General features: G+C 43.5%; 1 protein-coding gene across 11 annotated transcripts in view; it reads left to right on the top strand.

The window, feature by feature from the left end:
- The window catches only part of Lmpt (four and a half LIM domains protein limpet), a 138920-nt gene extending 126954 nt beyond the window's left edge, over positions 1-11966 (top strand). For 10 of the 11 annotated variants that reach the window (XM_076805803.1, XM_076805797.1, XM_076805804.1 and 7 more), the window contains 3 exons: positions 9965-10134; positions 10225-10411; positions 10689-11966. In XM_076805803.1, coding sequence (XP_076661918.1) covers positions 9965-10134; positions 10225-10411; positions 10689-10846 — 515 coding nt within the window. In that variant the 3' untranslated portion in view covers positions 10847-11966. Of the gene's footprint in view, positions 1-241; positions 384-1117; positions 1373-9964; positions 10135-10224; positions 10412-10688 lie in introns of those variants that run through there. The other variant, XM_076805808.1, reaches the window with a different exon arrangement.
- The last annotated feature ends 7872 nt before the right edge of the window (positions 11967-19838 follow it).

The raw sequence follows: 19838 nt of genomic DNA, 5'->3' as shown, positions 1-19838 counted from the left end.
GAGACCGGCAGAATTTCTCTGTGAAATTTCTCTCTTTATCGCGAAAGAGAGAGAGAGAGACAGAGAGAGAGAGAAAAAACGATCCTCCGGACGAAGACCGGGCCTGGCAGAGGAGACGTGGCCCACAAATATATAAATATTCCGCGGATGCGATTCAGGATAGCGCGGAGTGGTTCTGCGAGCTTAGAGTTATCAGCGAAGTAGAAGACATGGTGCGCGTGCTCGCGCGGCGTGTACACGCCGACTCCAGCGAGCGGTGTCTTGCTCCGATGCTTCAGTGGCGAGCAAGACTCCGGGCCAATCGCACGATTCCACGATTTCGTCGCGGTTCCACTGTGCTTTTCGTCGTGAATCACGCGCCTGACCGGCTACGCGCTCTTCAGGTTCTCTATCGTCTCGATTCGATTTCGATTTCTGCCAACTCTCTCCTCTTCATTCGAGCTTGACAAAAATTACCGATAATTTTATCTTCATCGTCTGGAGCGAATTTGTTTGCGTATAATCGAAAGACTCCAGGGTAGCGAAATAAGAGTAAAGTAGTAGAGAAATATGACGATAGTTAGTTGGGAATATTTCGAATTTTTTCGAAAAGCGTAGAAAATTCTCCCGCACCTTTTCATTCGGAGTCTAACAACGAGAATCAATAAGATAACAATATTAATCGCATTTCACTGACTGCAGGATTGTTTGTGAAAGATAATAGGGAAACGAGAGAGTGGGAAAATAAATAATAAACTAGTGCAGAAACGTAGATTATTGCAATCTCTATCAGAGTACGAAAACTTCCTCCTTTTTGTCTGGAATTCGTCAGATAATACTGAGGAGACGGTTCAGAGACTGCAAAGTGATAAAAAAAGCATAACCCAATGCGGAGACAATAATAGTACATAGTTAACGTTAAGAAAGAAATTCGAACCTCCCTAAAATCCACCGAATAGGAGTAGTCTTATTTTTATCGAAAAAGATCAGAGAGTTTACAGAGCGATAAAACGAAACTGCTGCAGAAGTGATCTAGAATGAAGAGAGTAAAATAGTTTTATCGAATAAGGGATTTGAATCTCCCGCGTTTCGTTCGAAATAGAATCGAGAGTGAAGGGTCCTCCCGTTGGTTCTCCAGTGTTTGTTGTTCCGTGAAAAGTTGAAAGAACTTCGAGCAAAGGAGAGGAAATGGCCACCGACACGTTGAGCGAGAGGCTGTCCAGCAAGCTCCATCTGCAAACGAAGACGGTGGGCGAGGAGAGGATAAAAAGGGCGAAGGAGAAGGACGAGGATGTCGCGATATTCAGCATGTTCCCCATGGAGGGTGACCCTAAGTTCCGCTGCTGCCTCGGCAGGGATTGTTTGATGGGGGACCCGAAAAAGGCGGAACCAGGTGACCATCCTCTCCGGAAATATCTTTCTATCAAATTAGGAAACGACATTGCTAGGATTAACTTAATAGAGCTCGAAGGGAGTCTTCGGTACAGCTATGGACCTTTGTGCACTGTTCAGGGGAGTAGGACATTCGTAGCCAGACATTGGAGCCTTTCACCGCTCGTGATAATAAAGTTCTCACCGAGGGATCAGAATCTCTTTTTCGAAAGAGATTTACAGCGATTTTTTCGAGATTTTTTCTACTCTGAAAAACTTTTGGGTTTTTAACACTAGGTTTACGGATTCAATTTTTAATTTGCGATTATTCAAATTCTAAAGATGCAACCGTGATAAATTATTCAACTAATTTCTGGATATATATTATATTATTAAAAATTCTAATGCCAAATAGTCACTTCAAGTGCTCCGCAAAACTGGTGTTAAAAATTGAGATAAAATCTCGCGGAAGCCAAACAAGAATTTTTCTCTACTGATCAAAATCGGTCTTTCGGGTTCGATCAGGATTTTTCCGTTCAGTTTTCCTAATCGCAGAGATTGCAAGAGGGTGAAAGAGGCTTGTCGGTAGGAGATGATTGCCTTGTGTCGCGTTCCGGGTCGCCAGGAACGTTGCAAAATCTCTAGCTGGTCGCGGGGGCGGCGCATAAGGTCCCGTTCTCAAAGTTTCCCTAAGGTCGACGTCGGCACGCCGATCGTGGGCCGACCGGCTGCCGATAAACTAGGCGATCAAAGCCGCCGAGAGACGGAGAGACTCGGAGAAAGAGAGAGCGAGAGAGAAAGGCTCGTGGAGAAGGAAGGAACCCGAATGGGACCGCGACCTTATCTGGAAACACGAGCACGGCCACGCGCTCTTGTCCTCGCTGCACCTGGCTAACGAACTGGCTAATTACCCGAGGTTGTCTGCCATTAATACGGGAAGATCCTGGAGGGCTAGCACCATAGCTCTCCTAAGCCACGTCCTCTTGGAAAAGACCGTTTTACCACTCTCCAGTAGAGACAATATATGTGAGTCTAGAAAGACTCTCTAGCAACGATACATCCTTGGTTCATCAGTTGAGGATTCCCTTCCTACATTGCAATTCAATTAGGTTTGGAGATGGTGGTCCCAGATCCTAGCAATTTTGAGTATAGTGATCCTAGACTCTACAGGTTGTCATCAGTTAATTTTGTGGGCGGTGAACCTAAACCCTAGCAGGTTGCATTTTGGGGATTATGGTCCTAGACTGTAGAGGTTGTAAACAATCATCTTTGTGAGTGATAGTCCCAGACATAACCCTGATCGTAGTAGTTTTAATATTGGGGATGATGGCTCTCAACTCTAGAAGTGTACTCAATTAATTTTGCAGATGATGGTCCTAAACCCTGGCTGTTTCAATTGAGGAAGTGATGATCCTAATCTTCAGAGGTTTTATTCGATTAATTTTGGGGATGGCAATCCTAGATGCTAAAAGTTTTAATATATTAATTTTGGGGACGATGACCCTGTACCCTAGAAGTTTGAACCAATTTCCAGGTCTTAGGACCTGGAATGTCGCAAAGAAAAACAGACTAATGTCCTCAAGGACCAAGTAGGATTAATTGTCGTCTGAAAGACACAGAGAGGAAATGACCTCGAGTTTAGTATGCTCCGCCACGCGCCAGGCTTCGAATCTCTGACGAAGATCCCGGAATTGGCTCGCTACAAGAAAGAGATACCGATCTAGGGGACGCGGAAGACAACCGAACCAACCAGTTTTACGATAATCTCGCCAGTCCAGTGGTTTATGATTAATGAAGCCGCGAGGCTGATGGGTGACACGCCGCTTTATTAAAGCGACGCTCGCTTCCGGTTGCTTTGCGATGCATGCAACAGGCGAGCAGTGGTTTCCTCGAATCTCTCGTCGCGGAAGCTCGACGATTTCGATTGCTTGCCGACGATTGGCAATTTAAATACGCTTCGAAAGTCCGGCCGAGTAGGACAACATCGCGGGTCCGCAATATTTGTCGTCGATTGCGACACAGCCTGGAATTCGCTGCGGTGCGTCTCAATAATGATGTCACGCGCGCGCGCGCGTCCGTGCAAACAAATATGCGGCCCGGAGAAATTCTGCGCGATCTCTGGAAACGTTCCGAGTCGTAAAATATGTTTTCCTTCGCATCTTCGATGATGTTCTTCTCGGTCTTCTTGAGGAACTTCTCGGCTTTCTAATTCGAAGCAGAAGAAAATTTCTATTATTTCTATCGATATATCTTCGCTGATTGGCCGTTGCAGATCTGACTCGAGATTGTAAGTCGATGGGTTAAATCTGCATGCGAAGCATTTCGGATATTTATATCATACTAGAATATTCAGAATATTCTACTAGAAACTCCTAGTAAAAACCCCTACTGCAATTAGTTGACTGCGGATTTTGATGCGTTTATATGCACATATTCAAAGTACAAAAAGAAAACATGTACAGTAACGTCCCTACACCATAAGGCATTTTCTAGTTGACAATTTGAGAATTATGCTGCATTGTATAAAATAATACTTTAGAATTCGCATAAGGATTCTAGCGATTAAAGATCCACAATTTCTATACTCGTTTCTGAGAGCAATCGATCGCGGATTGAAGAAGAGTATCAGTAAACGGGAACATGCTACTTTTATATTGAAATTTGGGTGAGTGTATTAATACTCGTGATGTCATCCGAGCCGCGGTCCATCGACACCGATCGCTTCGGTTGCTTATCGAACGGCGAGATCTGCGTCGGGAGCGCCAGTTAATGCGTTGCAAATCGAGTTTAAAATCGATCCTCATTGCCCCAGACGAAAGGGAAAGGGAACGTCAACCGGTCGCGCGACAGAAAACGAAAAATCAACTCGGAGCGCACAATGAGCGCAATGCTGCGACGGTGGCGAACGATTTACGTAACGCATTCGAACGGGTGCGATGCGTGACGAACGCTATTAGGACCGTCTGTATTCCCCATTGCGCAATTATTAATAACCCTAAGCCGGAAAGCGCGCTCCGAAACGGAGCATCGCTATGCTTCCTTAGGAAAAAGACACAACTTCCACAACGTAAAATCATCTTTACTAACACGTTGTCTTGACGTGAATTTTGTGCAATTTGCAATTTAATACAATTGTTAGTTACTTGATATCGAGGCTCTCAGCTTGCACTACACTCTAATTTCTGCGTTCACAAATTGCTGTTTAGTGGTATCAATTTTATGCTAATCACTTCTAATTCCATAACGCCGGTCATCGATGACCACCATGGCGATGAACGTGTTAAATCTACCCTTTAACACGTTGACTATCATGTCATCCATATGTGGGTAAAAATGAATTTTTATGTTAATATATTCATTGTACCAAATTTGATTAGGATCAGTAAAATGTAAGAAGTTGGAGGACTACTCAATATCATACATTTAATTTTTTTTCAATTTATATTGCATTAAATGACTTACTTTGATTATGGAATTTTTGAGGTTTCCAGTTTGGCAGTCAAAGTGTTAAAACTCCAATTAGGATCGCAATTCCTAAATAAAGATATACTAATCTTCCAGAGGCTACAGTGAGAAAGCTAGGTTTTAACTAATTTGTATCCCGTTCGGCATTCCTCCGCGTTTCCTCTCGCGCTACTATTTTGACGAGCATTTCTCAAACAAACCGAAGCGCGCAGATCATCTGACGCTCGTTTCGCAGCTCGTGAAATTTTATTCGCACCACCCGCGTCTGGGAATCCCACGATCCGCGAGATTGGCGCCGGCCCGGTGATTCGAGGGCTATAAAGATCGAAACGATCGACGATTCCGCACGCCGATCGGAGCTTTGACCCTTTCTCGATCGTTCCACGTTCTCGGAATGGCGATCGTTCCGCGAATCCGCGTCTCGTTGTGCTCTTATCGGCCGGTTAAAAGCTTCGCGGAAAAGCAACCGGAAATGCGCGCGGATTCGCAGACCGGATGGAGGCTCGGGAATTTGGCGGATAAATCTTGGACGAAAATTTGAATTTGGAAAATGTTTGTTTTGCATAACGACCCGCAATTACACATGTTGTATACATTACGGTACCGCGGCAGAAAGTGATCAGGTTTGCAAATATCGAGTTAAAGATAGATTCAGAGGAGTTCGAAGAACATTTTGGTCAACACGATGGATTTTTTTTTGTTTTTGGTTTTCGCGCGGCTAGAGCTGCATTTTAAGCCAATATGCGGCCTGGCGCGTTAAGGCGACGCATAATGCGAGATTACCACATCGCCGGCCTTGGACCATCCGACTTTATACTTATACGGAGCTATTGCTCGGACGTTCTGACGTCACTGGCCTCTCCTCCTGACTCACGGTGGACCACAAGGAATCGAGCACGAAAACCAAACCGATCGCTCCTTTCCTCGAGGGCCACTGGAATCTAGGCTATCCCGTCTCCGACCCGCGAGACCGATCGCGAAACCATCTACCACCTCGCTCGGATCGCTTAACCTCTCTATTTATTTGTTTAAACGAGCTCGGTCCACGTGCGGCTCGCGTTATGCAAGCCGATCAAGGAAAGAAACTGGATCTGGCAACTGGAGACGACTTTACTGTCGCCGGTCGCCACCATTCCGCCTGTACGCTACCGATTTTTAACGTGCAGACTGATCGAGATGCATGAAATGCTTAGGATTCGTCGGGAAAATTATTTCATTGTTGTGGGAAGCCCATGAACATAATTGACACTTCCAGTACCACATCTCCCAGAAATGGCACTCGCATTATTATTCTATATTTGTAAATGAACGTCTGTGGTAGTCAGTGTGAATTTGTTAATATAACAGCAATAGCAGTTTCACTCGTAGAAGAACAAATTGTCTTTTGTATGGCAGCAAGATAAGTCGATTTTCTTCCGCGTCCAACAGTGTCCCCTTAATCAGTTCCACTGTATCCGAACGTTTGCCGAGCAATTAAGAAATAGATTTCGATGTTTGCGTATCGGTGTCCGGCGATAGAACATCGATTTACTTTATCGACTGGCAAACAATCGGCGCGTCCGAACTTTATCTCTATCCTTGAGTCGATGCGTCAAACTTCGTGGAAATTCGAGGAACAAATTTTCGCGAATCGCGATACAGCTGTGAGTCAGTACGTACTGGAACCCAACAGTGCAGACACCGTCGACTTCGCTGCATTTGCATAACGTAGACAAAGTTATCTGTTACGAGAACTTACAGGTATAACGATCGTAATTCGATGAGAGGAGGAGGTCGTCTTTCTTGACGGGTTAAATATCGAGATGGTAGACGTCGAAAGAAGGTGTTCGTGGCCGTGAGTCATGGACCATCTTCAACGCCGATTATTTCGTTCCGGCTGTTTAGGCCCTGTTAGATCACCTTTCGGAATAGCGGGTCGTTATTAATCCGACTTGCCCTTGGTACACGAGAGAGAGAGAGAGAGAGAGAGAGAGAGAGAAAGCTGGAGGAGCTAATGAGCGGAAGAAATGATCAAACGCCCACGTTTTATCATTCTCGGGTTTTCCAACGTCGCATAAAATGGTCACAGATATTTCAGATAAAGTATTTAGACTAACAAATCTGGAGATCTCTTTGACACTTTATTGTCCAGTAACGAAGTTACCGATCAATGATCCAATGATCAAACGCCCACGAACGACAACTCTACTGGTTTCTTAGAAACGTCACCTAAAATGGTCACCAATTCCTTTCGTTCAGAAAAAGTATTTAGACTAACAAATCTGGAGATCTCTTTGGCTCTTTATTGTCCAGTAACGAAGTTACCGATCAATGATCCAGTGATGAAACGCCTACGAACGACAACTCTACTGGTTTCTTAAAAATGTCACCTAAAATGGTCACCAATTCCTTTCGTTCAGAAAAAGTATTTAGACTAACAAATCTGGAAATCTCTTTGACACTTTATTGTCCAGTAACGAAGTTACCGATCAATGATCCAATGATCAAACACCCTCGAACGGCAACTCTACAGGTTTCTTAAAAACGTCACCTAAAATGGTCACCAGTTCTTTTCATTCAGAATGAATATTTCGACTCGGAACGTTTGTGTTCTCTTTGGTACTTTATTGTCCGGTAACGAGGTTACCGAAGACTGAATTTTATGAACTTATAAAAAGAGAATGAGTATCTACAATTTGAAACAACAGAAAAGAATTGTTGAAATTTAATTGAAAGGAAGAAATTGTTAAATGGCCCTAGCTTCTCGCAACAGATGCAGACAATTTTTATTTTGCACGAGGATCCGCGGTTGATCAATGATCGAACGATCGAACACCCACGAACGACTAGTCTCTGCTGATTTTTCCCAATCCACTCTGTTCAAGGAAGAATACTTATGTTAATAAGTCTCGAGGTTTCATTGGTACTTCGTTCTCCAGTAACGAAGTCAGCCTTCGTGCTGAAGCAAGTCGAGGGGCAAATAATGGAACGACTACGCTACTTCGTGACCATAAACGCGGCTTCCATATCCTACTGCGATTAATCACCGCCTCGATATGGAAACGGTACCGCGGAGATGATCGAAAACCAGAGGTCGCGTGGGAGTAAACGCTCCTTTGCGATCTCCGAGCAATTACTGACGGAGCCAATAGCGGACTTGTTGGATAACTCGATCTCTAGATCGTGATCGGTCTTAGAGACCAGACATCGAGCTTCGCTTCCGTCAACCGTTTCAATCTTCCAAACTTTTTCGGGAAGCTTAGCAATTACAATTGTACATTAACCCCTTGCCCTACAATATCGAGTCAGACTCGTGACGAAGATTCTGAACACAGTCCAATAAATATGTATGTTATTAATTTATTGTAGTTGATATATATCTTTTGGAGGAAACATAGGCATACAATAAATATGAACTATCTTTTTGTGTTCTATGAAATTCTGAACGATGAAGAATTTCTAATCATTATAGTCGCAAAATAAATTGTTAGGAACTTGTGACTGGGTTGAAAATAGGGAGACAGTAGTCCGGAGAATGTGAGGTTATGAAGGTCTTTACTGCCTCGTGTTGTACTACATACGTTCTAGCACGCTTCCACCCGCGCGATCTTCCTTTTGCGCTATCGTACGCCAGATGGCGCCAATCCACAACAATCATAATCACAAAATAAATAATAGCGCAAGGGGTTAATACTTCATTCCTATCGTTGAACTGCGGAATTTCAACCAGCCTGTCTTTCCCGGTAACACTCGTGACCGATGCTCGATAAATCAGTTCCCAGGTGAACTCCGAGCCGCATGTAGGTTATTAGCAACTAGAAAGTGCTCGCAGACAAAACTTGAAAACCGCATTGCAGACGACGCGTATCTTCGCTGTGGATCTTCCGGTCTCGTGGGACTTTTTGCACCTGTCTGCTTGGAAAGTTTCTAGGCCGCCAGGAAACGTTGTATTCGGCGACTTCTTCGGAAACGAGGCGGAAGCGATCGATCGGCGGCGTTCCTCGCGAGAATATCCAGCCAGGAACGCGCGCGATTGCTCGCGAGCTTGGAAGATTGCTTTTCCTCGTAAGCCACGCCGGGAAATTCATCCCCTGGGAATTGTTGGCGAGAGGCGGATGTGCGCGAGCATGCACGCGAGCGACGCTCGGCTTGTCAGGCGCCTCACGCGATCGTCTAGACTCGAGACGCAGAAATGCAAGCTCGCCCTGTCGTCTAGACTCCGGTAAAATATTCCGCCCATTCTTTCCCGAGGCTGTTATTTCCTGCAGTTGAAATGCAATTGCAGGCCGGGACAGCTCGGACAATTTCGGGAACTGTAATCGGGGGTTAACATCCCCTGGGTATGAAAACGCTTTGGGACATTGGGGACTGCGATGGCGAAGACTTTTGGGAATTGAAATAGGGCTGCGGATACCCTTTAACTGTAATTAGGGTTGGCCAGGGACATGAAAATGCGTTAGAGAGTGGGAGGTTGAAGACCACCCTCTTTTGCTCATAATTTTTCTATAACATTGTGGAGGTTGGTTTGATGGCAGTTGGCAACCTTTTCTGAGAAATACGGGACTGCGATGACGACGACTTTTGGGAATTTAAGTAGGGTGGCAGATACCCTTTAACTGTAATTAGGGTTGGCTAGGGACATGAAAATGAGTTAGAGAGTGGGAAGTTGAAGACTACCCTCTTTTGCTTATAATTTTTGGCAGTTGTCAAATTTTTCTTTGAAGTAGACTTAGATCAATTATTACTAGACGGCGGATTTTATGTATTTATGAGAAAAATGAGTAGGTGCAATTTCAGCAGAAATTAGAAAAATGTTAAAATGCTGTTGTGTTATTTTGAGTAAATTAATTATTATTCTATTTCACTCGAGTATGTTGCAGTTCAGGTGAACAATTTTTCTTTTACATAAAGATCCGCAGCCTAGTTGTTACCGATAAACTAGGTTACTTTCCTAATGGTTGTAATTGTCCATCTTTTTTAAAATAGCTAGATCTGAGTTAGCTATTTTTTGACACTGCAGGATCCTAGAAAGCGGATGTGTTTTAGCTACTACTACTAGATTGTCTTATTATTTTATTATACATCGTAGAGGATCTGATTAACCATGATCCGTCAATATTCTTTAAGGAGGTGTTCGAGAGAGATTTCAACAGGGTTTCTGTGGTTACAGGTACGAAGAAGATGGAGTACAAGACCAGACAGTGGCACGAGAAGTGCTTCTGCTGCGTGGTCTGCAAGAACCCGATCGGAACGAAGAGCTTCATCCCGCGGGAGCAGGAGATCTACTGCGCCGGTTGCTACGAGGACAAGTTTGCCACGCGGTGTGTCAAGTGTAACAAGGTATTGTTTTTCTCGTCTGTTTCGTTTACAAGGCCTCGTCCAAATCAGTATCACACATATATATATATTTTTGCAATTGATCCGTTACAGATCATCACTAGCGGCGGCGTGACGTACAAGAACGAGCCGTGGCACAGAGACTGCTTCACCTGCAGCAACTGCAACAATTCCCTGGCTGGCCAGCGATTTACTTCCCGCGATGACAAGCCATACTGCGCCGACTGCTTCGGCGAGCTGTTCGCCAAGAAATGCACCGCCTGCTCCAAACCGATCACCGGTAACCGATCTCTTTACGTACATTATTTCGTTGAAATCGGGTTTTGATGAGGACAAAATTTTACCAACTAGAACATATCCCCCTTTAGAAAATTAAAGAAAAATCCTGTTAGTTGAATCCTGAAAATTCGGGTGGTCTCACCCGTTTCCATTTTATACTTTGAAATCGACGAGCACAGAAAATTGTTAGAGATCCTTGTCCTGAAAAATTCCTTATCCACAAACGCAATAGAGATCTGTGATCAAGCAGTGTTACCAACGAAACGGTTTTTTCGCAGGCATCGGCGGCACCCGCTTCATCTCTTTCGAGGACAGGCATTGGCATAACGACTGCTTCATCTGCGCGGGCTGCAAGACCTCACTGGTCGGCCGCGGTTTCATCACCGACAACGAGGACATCATCTGCCCGGAGTGCGCCAAGATGAAGCTGATGTAAGCGAGTCAGGGTTTCTTGGCGTCGGTCGATGGGAACGAAAAACGAGCGAACAGATGACGAAGAAGAAGAAGTAGAAGCATGGGCCGACCCACATCTCACCGGTCCGGCTTCACTGCACGACCGAATCAAACCACCCTCGCCCCGCGATCATCCCCTGGAACGAGAACAACGCTTCGTTTCCACGAAACGAGATCGAGAGAAGCCACGGTCGAGTCCAACCGGCGGGAAGCTTCGTTCAAAATCGTTCGCCGTTCTCGAAACCAGGGAGAGCCACGATCAAAATTACCGTGTTCCTTCCCCCCTCCCCATCCCCCAACTGTTGGCCATTCTCTTTTGAAAAAAAAATATATATATACGTCCCCGAAACAACCATAGCTCGAGAACACGGTACTTTTCGTCGAAACCTCTGAACCCTCTAGGACGATCTCCCCGTGATGTTTCTTTCGCGGGGACGTTTCCTAATCTTGTAGTTCTAGAGTGACCGTAGTCGTTCGAGACCTCGACTCCTCCGTGACCGTCGGTGACCGTCGCCCGCGAGGAGGAACGAGGTCGGTACCTCGATAAGAACCGAGAATCAAACCGCCTTAAATTGTAAATGGATCACTGTCGTCAAGTTGTTACGCTGTGTTGAATTAGAAGAGAACGAAGCCTACCGCACCGTGCCGTCGTGATTGTTATTATTATTAACGTTATTGTTTTATTATTATTTCCTTTTCGTTTCGTTTCTTTTTCCTGTCGCTTTGTACAACGAGTAGAGAGAGAGAGGAAGAGAGAGAGTGAGAGAGAGAGAGAGAAAGATAGAGTGACGCGCCGGCGAGGAACGATCGCGCGACCAACGCGAGGAAAAACGAAGATGAATCCTATATATTCTTATGGAAAACTAAATTTGATATACGTATAACGAATAATGTTATTTTTATTTAACTTAAAAAAAAAACTCACACAAGCGCGCGCGCGCGCATACATACGCGGATAGAATACATGTGTACGCTGTTTACACGGGAGCGCGCGTCGTACGCGTCCTCCGCCGCCACATTTTGTCACTCTGTGTTGTAGGCGATCATGTAGCGCGTGCGACGCGTGCCGAGATCGTGCAACCTTAATAAACGATTAACTGGAAGTGTGGGCTCGTGTGGACAGTTCTTAGCGACGATACCAACCCGTTTTTCGTACCTTCGAGCGTTCTCCGGAAGCCGCAAGATCGGCCGAGATCTCAGCCATTTTGGAATCTACGCTTTGATCCCTGTTGAGCCGAGATCTTGCCTCTTGCGATACCGAGATCGAGAACATTGAAAATCGAGGGCTGTTCGAGGAACCGATTATTTCTCCTGGAAGTTCTAGGAAGACCAGAATGATCGAGAAGCGACGCGTTCTCCGTGTTCTTCGCGAGTAGCAATCGCGACTCTGCACACGATCTCGAAAATTATTATTCGAAAGTGATGGAGAACAAATAGAATGGGAGGCTCCTACGCACCCGCACACGCATACCGGACGTGTGTGCGCACATGCACACGCGGAACACACACTATTTGTGGCCTTATCCGCACGAGTACATAGGAATAACAAGTGTCTTCGCGACGCAACGATCGTTGCATGGTACTCGATATACAGAGTGTTTCGTTTATCTGAAAACGGAAGTATCTCCTGACGTACTGAAATTACGAAAAAAATTTGTTTACAAAAATTGTTCGGTACGAAGGGGGCAATGTTATGGTGTAATTTTTTTTAGAACTCGAATGGTGGTGGGGGAAATTTTAAAGTCAAATTAATGTTTTTAAACGGAGCCATATATTTTATTGTCATAACAGGATAGCATTTTCCGAGACGAATTCAACGACATATCACATTATGTTAGTTGCATAATAGGCTATTAGCTGCACACTGTATACAAAGTTAAGTTACCAAAATAAATAAACATATAGTTCATATCTTTAGCAACTTTATTCAGTAAACGTAAATAAAATTACTCTGTTTCTTAGTTAATTAAATAATTTCATGATTTTTTGCGCTTATCAATGTTTAATTTAACTGTTGGCTTTCGTTGAGAATCACCACGCAGACAAACTAATTCAGCTTCTTCCTGATGGCCACGTTCTGGAATTAAATAACTTCGAAAGCACCAAACAGAACTCAACAAAATGATTACAATCTCTAGTATTGCACTGTCTCAACTAAAATAAATGAGACTCGAGACAAATAAGGCAACTCTTCAAAACACAAGACAAGAAGGTCCATCTTTGTTTATAACGTGCAGCTAATAGCCGGCAACTAGCTATGTACTACCATGCTTACTTAAGAAGTGACAAATTTATAATATAACTTCTAATGTTTTGTAACAGTAAATAACATAATGTGATATTCGTTGAATTCGTCTCGGAATATACTATCGTGTTGTGACAAAAAAAAATATATGGTTCCATTTAAAAAAATTAATTTGACTTTGAAATTTCCCCCACTGCCATTCATGTCCTGAAAAAATTACATCATAAGATTGTTCCCTTCATACCGAACAATTTTTGTAAACAAATTTTTTTCGTAACTTCAGTGCGTCACGAGATATTTCCGTTTTCACATAAACGAAACACCCTATATGTAGAGATTTATTGAGTTAACCCGCCCGCAATACGAAACAAAGAGCGCGCACGAGATAACGGGCGAACGAAAGAGAGAGAGAGAGAGAGAGAGAGAGAGAGAGAGAGAGAGAAAGAGAGAGAATTAATAAAGATTAAAAAATGAATCGTTCGACGCGAACAATAAAGAACCGTGATCACCGATGACCAATAAATTACACGTGCTATATTATTGTATGTACTTACCGATCACTCACATACTAATCGCCTTAATTAGTAAAAGATAAAGAGCAGAGATTATTCTATATTCAGCGTATCATATACACTGTTATTCTGTAAAATTGATAAATAAATAAATGTAATTATTTACATCGTCTACGTAATTCTGTGTGCCCCCGAAAATGGTCCATTAAGATGATGTTTAAGGATGAATGTAATTATTAGTATCTTTTCTCGTTATTTTCATTTGTATTCAAATTACTATTAACACAGAGTCAACCGATTTCGATGAAATTTTCAGTTCGTGTATCACTAACATAGAGGTAAAGACACATGTTTTAAATTTTTATTGCGGATTTAAATAAAAAAGTTTTGGAAAGTGTCTGTCATTTTAAGTTTTAATTATAATTGTATTGTTTGCTGTTTTTTATACCTTATAGTACTGTTTCCTTATATTTTACATTTTTTATATTTTATAAGCAATAAACATTATGTATAATCATATTTATTAATTGTATTGTTAAAGTTCATTTTCTGTGAGCAATTGTCAATACATATACATTAGTATCCACATCTAGACTTTTGCCCGAAATTCGGCTATTTTTCATATGCTGTCCTTCTTTGCGTCCGAAACTTCCGTCGTTCATTAGACAAGTAAATGTCATCGGAATGCCACGAGTATGTTGGTAAAAGTCCCATAGAAAAATAATTAATAATAAAAAAGTTAATTTTTTTATTTAAAGACCTGAGCTCACGCCGGTTATTGATATTCATATTTGAGAATTTCTGTCGATTTTTCGGTTGAAAATCATATTTACAAAAAATGAAAGACACGTAAATATTCCACAAATGCAGGTTCTTTTATAGAAATTGAAAAAGGACATCGATCCTATTTTTAAAGTAGCAACATATCATTAGAACTTTTTTTAATCGAAAAAGTAACTGTTATGAAATAAATTTTTACAACAGAGTCAATAAATTCATGTGTAAAGCTAAATTAAAATAAAAATGAAACGATTCAAAATTTCAAAGGTCTAAAAAGAACTACGATTCATAAGTAACTACGAACTACTACGTAACTATAACTATAACTAAACTTTATAACAATTTCTTTTGGTAATGACGTCGACAAGCAATCCCTTGACCATCTTGCCATCTAATTTTTTAGCAAAAATAATTAATATAACTTATAGATACAGAATAACTTTTGAACCATGAATATTCGCACGCATTAAATTATCGAACACAATAAACTGATAAATTGATTATTTCTGGCTGTGTAATGTTTACAACAACGTCTTTCTCCAATGATGTCGACAAGCACTCCTTTGACCACGTTGTCACCGAATTTCTTAGAAAAGGTAGGTAATAGTATCCAAGGTACAGAATAACTTTTAATCCATGAACATTCTCACGGTATTTCATGTCGTGCGACACGAAACAGCATAAGATGAGATGACTGAACTGGCCTATTCCTACATCTCGTCTGTAATATTGGTTCCATTATATTAGTTCCGACCGATGAGGTAGGATGTGACACAAAAATGGTAGGGGGGCTCTAAAGTAGGCCTGCAGTACCGACGAGATATATATATCTCGTCGGTGGCTCAGTTCTGTTCCCCGCTAGAAGCTGCTCGGTTCTGTTCCCAATCATGATTGCAACGTGACGATTTCAGGGAAAACCGCTGGCCTCTCATATCGAGAGCCAACACGATCTCGCTCTTACTTACAGCCGCTGCGCTCCCCTGCTTACCCACAGTCGCTACGCTTACCTACAGCCGACGCGCTCTTACGTACCGTCTCCGCGCTCTTACCTATAGCCGCAGCAGTCCCTCCATTACATAAAGCCGACGCGCTCTCTCCCTTACCTACAGCCGACAGGCTCTCACCTACAGTTCACGCGCTCTAACCTACCATCGCCGCGCACTTACCCACAGCCGCAGCGCTCTCTCCCTTGCCTACAGTCGCCGCGCTCCACTGCTTACCGACTGCCGCTATAGGCTTACCTACAGACGACGCACTCTTACCTACCGTCGCCGCGCTCTTACCTATAGCCGCAGCGGTGTCTCCATTACATATAGCCGACGCGCCCTCTCCCGTATCTACAGCCGACGCGCTCTTACCTACCGTCTCCACGCTATTACCTACAGGCGCAGCGGTGTCTCCATTACATATAGCCGACGCGCTCTCTCCCTTAGCTACAGCCGACGCGCTCTTACCTACCATCTCCGCGCTCTTACCAATAGCCGCAGCGCTCTCTCCCTTACCTACAGTCGCCGCGCTCCACTGCTTACCCTCTGCCGCTAGGCTTACCTACAGACGACGCTCTCTTACCTACCATCTCCGCGCTCTTACCTATAGCCGCAGCGCTCTCTCCCTTACGTACAGTCGCTGCGCTTCCCTGCTGACCCACTGTCGCTAGGCTTACCTACAGACGACGCACTCTTACCTACCATCTCCGCACTCTTACCTATAGCCGCTGCGCTCTCACCCTTACCAAAAGTCGCCGCGCTCCCCTGCTGACCCACTGTCGCTAGTCTTACCTACAGACGACGCACTCTCTCCAACCATCTCCGCGCTCTTACCTATAGCCGCAGCGCTCTCTCCCTTACCTACAGTCGCCGCGCTCCCCTGCTGACCCACTGTCGCTAGGCTTACCTACAGACGACGCACTCTTACCTACCGTCTCCGCGCTATTATCTACTGGCGCAGCGGTGTCTCCATTACATATAGCCGACGCGCTCTCTCCCTTAGCTACAGCCGACGCGCTCTTACCTACCATTCCCGCGCTCTTACCCATAGCCGCAGCGCTCTCTCCCTTACCTACAGTCGCCGCGCTCCACTGCTTACCCACTGCCGCTAGGCTCACCTACAGACGACGCTCTCTTACCTACCATCTCCGTGCTCTTACTTATAGCCGCAGCGCTCTCTCCCTTACCTACAGTCGCCGCGCTCCACTGCTTACCCACTGCCGCTAGGCTCACCTACAGACGACGCTCTCTTACCTACCATCTCCGTGCTCTTACTTATAGCCGCAGCGCTCTCTCCCTTACCTACAGTCGCCGCGCTCCCCTGCTGACCCACTGTCGCTAGGCTTACCTACCATCTCCGCGCTCTTACCTATAGCCGCTGCGCTTTCACCCTTACCTACAGTCGCCGCGCTCCCCTGCTTACCCACTGCCGCTAGGCTTACCTACAGACGACGCACTCTTACCTACCATCTCCGCGCTATTACCTACAGGCGCAGCGGTGTCTCCTTTACATATAGCCGACACGCTCTCTCCCTTAGCTACAGCCGACGTGCTCTTACCTACCGTCGCCCATGTTTTGCACATGCTATGGGCATGTTTTGGGCATGTTTGCGGATGTTCTGAACATATGTTGCGCGTGTTTTGCGCATGTTTTAGGAATCTTTTGGAAATGTTTTAGGCATGTTTTTCGGGTGTTTTGCTCATGGTTTGCGGGTATTGTGAACATATTTTGTGCGTGTTTTGCGCATGTTTTGCACATGTTATGAGCATGTTTTAGGCATGTTTTGCGGATATTCTTAACATATTTTGCGCGTGTTTTTGGCATGTTTTGGGCATGTTCTGCAGGTGTTTTGCACATGTTTTACGGGTGTTTTGCGCATGGTTTGCGGGTATTCTGAACATATTTTGTGCGTGTTTTGCTCATGTTTTGGCTATCTTTTGGAAATGTTTTGGGCATGTTTTGCGGGTATTCTGCACGCGTTTTGCACATGTTATGAGCATGTTTTGGGCATGTTTTGCGCATGTTCTGAACAATTTCCCGCGTGTTTTGCGCATGTTTTGGGCATGTTTCGGGCATTTTCTGCAGGTGTTTTGCGCATGGTTTGCGGGTATTCTGAACATATTTTGTGCGTGTTTTGCTCATGTTTTGGCAATCTTTTGGAAATGTTTTGGGCATGTTTTGCGGGTATTCTGCACGCGTTTTGCACATGTTATGAGCATGTTTTGGGCGTGTTTTGCGGATATTCTTAACATATTTTTCGCGTGTTTTTGGCTTGTTTTGGGCATGTTCTGCAGGTGTTTTGCGCATGTTTTACGGGTGTTTTGCGCATGGTTTGCGGGTATTCTGAACATATTTTGTGCGTGTTTTGCTCATGTTTTGGCTATCTTTTGGAAATATTTTGGGCATGTTTTGCGGGTATTCTGCACGCGTTTTGCACATGTTATGAGCATGTTTTGGGCATGTTTTGCGGATATTCTTAACATATTTTTCGCGTGTTTTTGGCATGTTTTGGGCATGTTCTGCAGGTGTTTTGCGCATGTTTTACGGGTGTTTTGCGCATGGTTTGCGGGTATTCTGAACATATTTTGTGCGTGTTTTGCTCATGTTTTGGCTATCTTTTGGAAATGTTTTGGGCATGTTTTGCGGGTATTCTGCACGCGTTTTGCACATGTTATGAGCATGTTTTGGGCATGTTTTGCGGATATTCTTAACATATTTTTCGCTTGTTTTTGGCATGTTTTGGCCCTGTTCTGAAGGTGTTTTGCGCATGTTTTACGGGTGTTTTGCGCATGTTTTACGGGTGTTTTGCGCATGGTTTGCAGGTGTTCTGAACAAATTTTGTGCGTGTTTTGCGCATGTTTTGGGCATATTCTGCATATGTTTTGGTCATGTTTTGCGGGAGTTTTGCGCATGTTTTGGGCAGGTATTGGGAACGATTTGCGCATATATTCCGCACGGTAAGCCAGCAGTCAGACATAAAATCAGTAGTATAGGTCAGCCTGTAGTCAGACATAAAATCAGTAGTATAGGTCAGCCTGTAGTCAGACATAAAATCAGTAGTATAGGTCAGCCTGTAGTCAGACATAAAATCAGTAGTATAGGTCAGCCTGTAGTCAGACATAAAATCAGTAGTATAGGTCAGCCTGTAGTCAGACATAAAATCAGTAGTATAGGTCAGCCTGTAGTCAGACATAAAATCAGTAGTATAGGTCAGCCTGTAGTCAGACATAAAATCAGTAGTATAGGTCAATCGCTGGTCAGACATAAAATCAGTAGTATAGGTCAGCCTGTAGTCAGACATAAAATCAGTAGTATAGGTCAGCCTGTAGTCAGACATAAAATCAGTAGTATAGGTCAGCCTGTAGTCAGACATAAAATCAGTAGTATAGGTCAATCACTGGTCAGACATAAAATCAGTAGTATAGGTCAGCCTGTAGTCAGACATAAAATCAGTAGTATAGGTCAGCCTGTAGTCAGACATAAAATCAGTAGTATAGGTCAATCGCTGGTCAGACATAAAATCAGTAGTATAGGTCAGCCTGTAGTCAGACATAAAATCAGTAGTATAGGTCAATCGCTGGTCAGACATAAAATCAGTAGTATAGGTCAATCGCTGGTCAGACATAAAATCAGTAGTATAGGTCAGCCTGTAGTCAGACATAAAATCAGTAGTATAGGTCAGCCTGTAGTCAGACATAAAATCAGTAGTATAGGTCAATCGCTGGTCAGACATAAAATCAGTAGTATAGGTCAGCTTGTAGTCAGACATAAAATCAGTAGTATAGGTCAGCCTGTAGTCAGACATAAAATCAGTAGTATAGGTCAGCCTGTAGTCAGACATAAAATCAGTAGTATAGGTCAGCCTGTAGTCAGACATAAAATCAGTAGTATAGGTCAATCGCTGGTCAGACATAAAATCAGTAGTATAGGTCAGCCTGTAGTCAGACATAAAATCAGTAGTATAGGTCAGCCTGTAGTCAGACATAAAATCAGTAGTATAGGTCAGCCTGTAGTCAGACATAAAATCAGTAGTATAGGTCAGCCTGTAGTCAGACTGAGTGGTCGAATATAACTGTTGAATATTTAAAAAAAATTATAAACAGTATGCCAAACAGATTAAGACATGTTCTTAAACAAAATGGTTATGCCACGAAGTATTAAACAAATTTTGTAATGCTAAATTACATTATCTAAATTGAAAAATTAATATTGTCCGAATATTTTTGTGAGCCAAAAATGGTGCATTATTTCTTTTACTAATTTTTATTATGGAATTTATGTACATTTTTCAAATAAATTATTTATGTTTATCAACATTAATAGATCTTTTATTGCTAGAAACAATTCCCGGGACGATTGCTTTATTAACAAAGGAATTATCAAGTCGTAAAGGTAGTTATAGCTAGTGTCCGAATATTTTTGGGAGTCACTGTATATCTCGTCGGTGCCTG

Source organism: Halictus rubicundus, chromosome 2, assembly GCF_050948215.1.
Source record: "Halictus rubicundus isolate RS-2024b chromosome 2, iyHalRubi1_principal, whole genome shotgun sequence".
NCBI classification, from domain to species: domain Eukaryota; kingdom Metazoa; phylum Arthropoda; class Insecta; order Hymenoptera; family Halictidae; genus Halictus; species Halictus rubicundus.
This window is presented reverse-complemented; position numbering and strand designations above follow the sequence as displayed.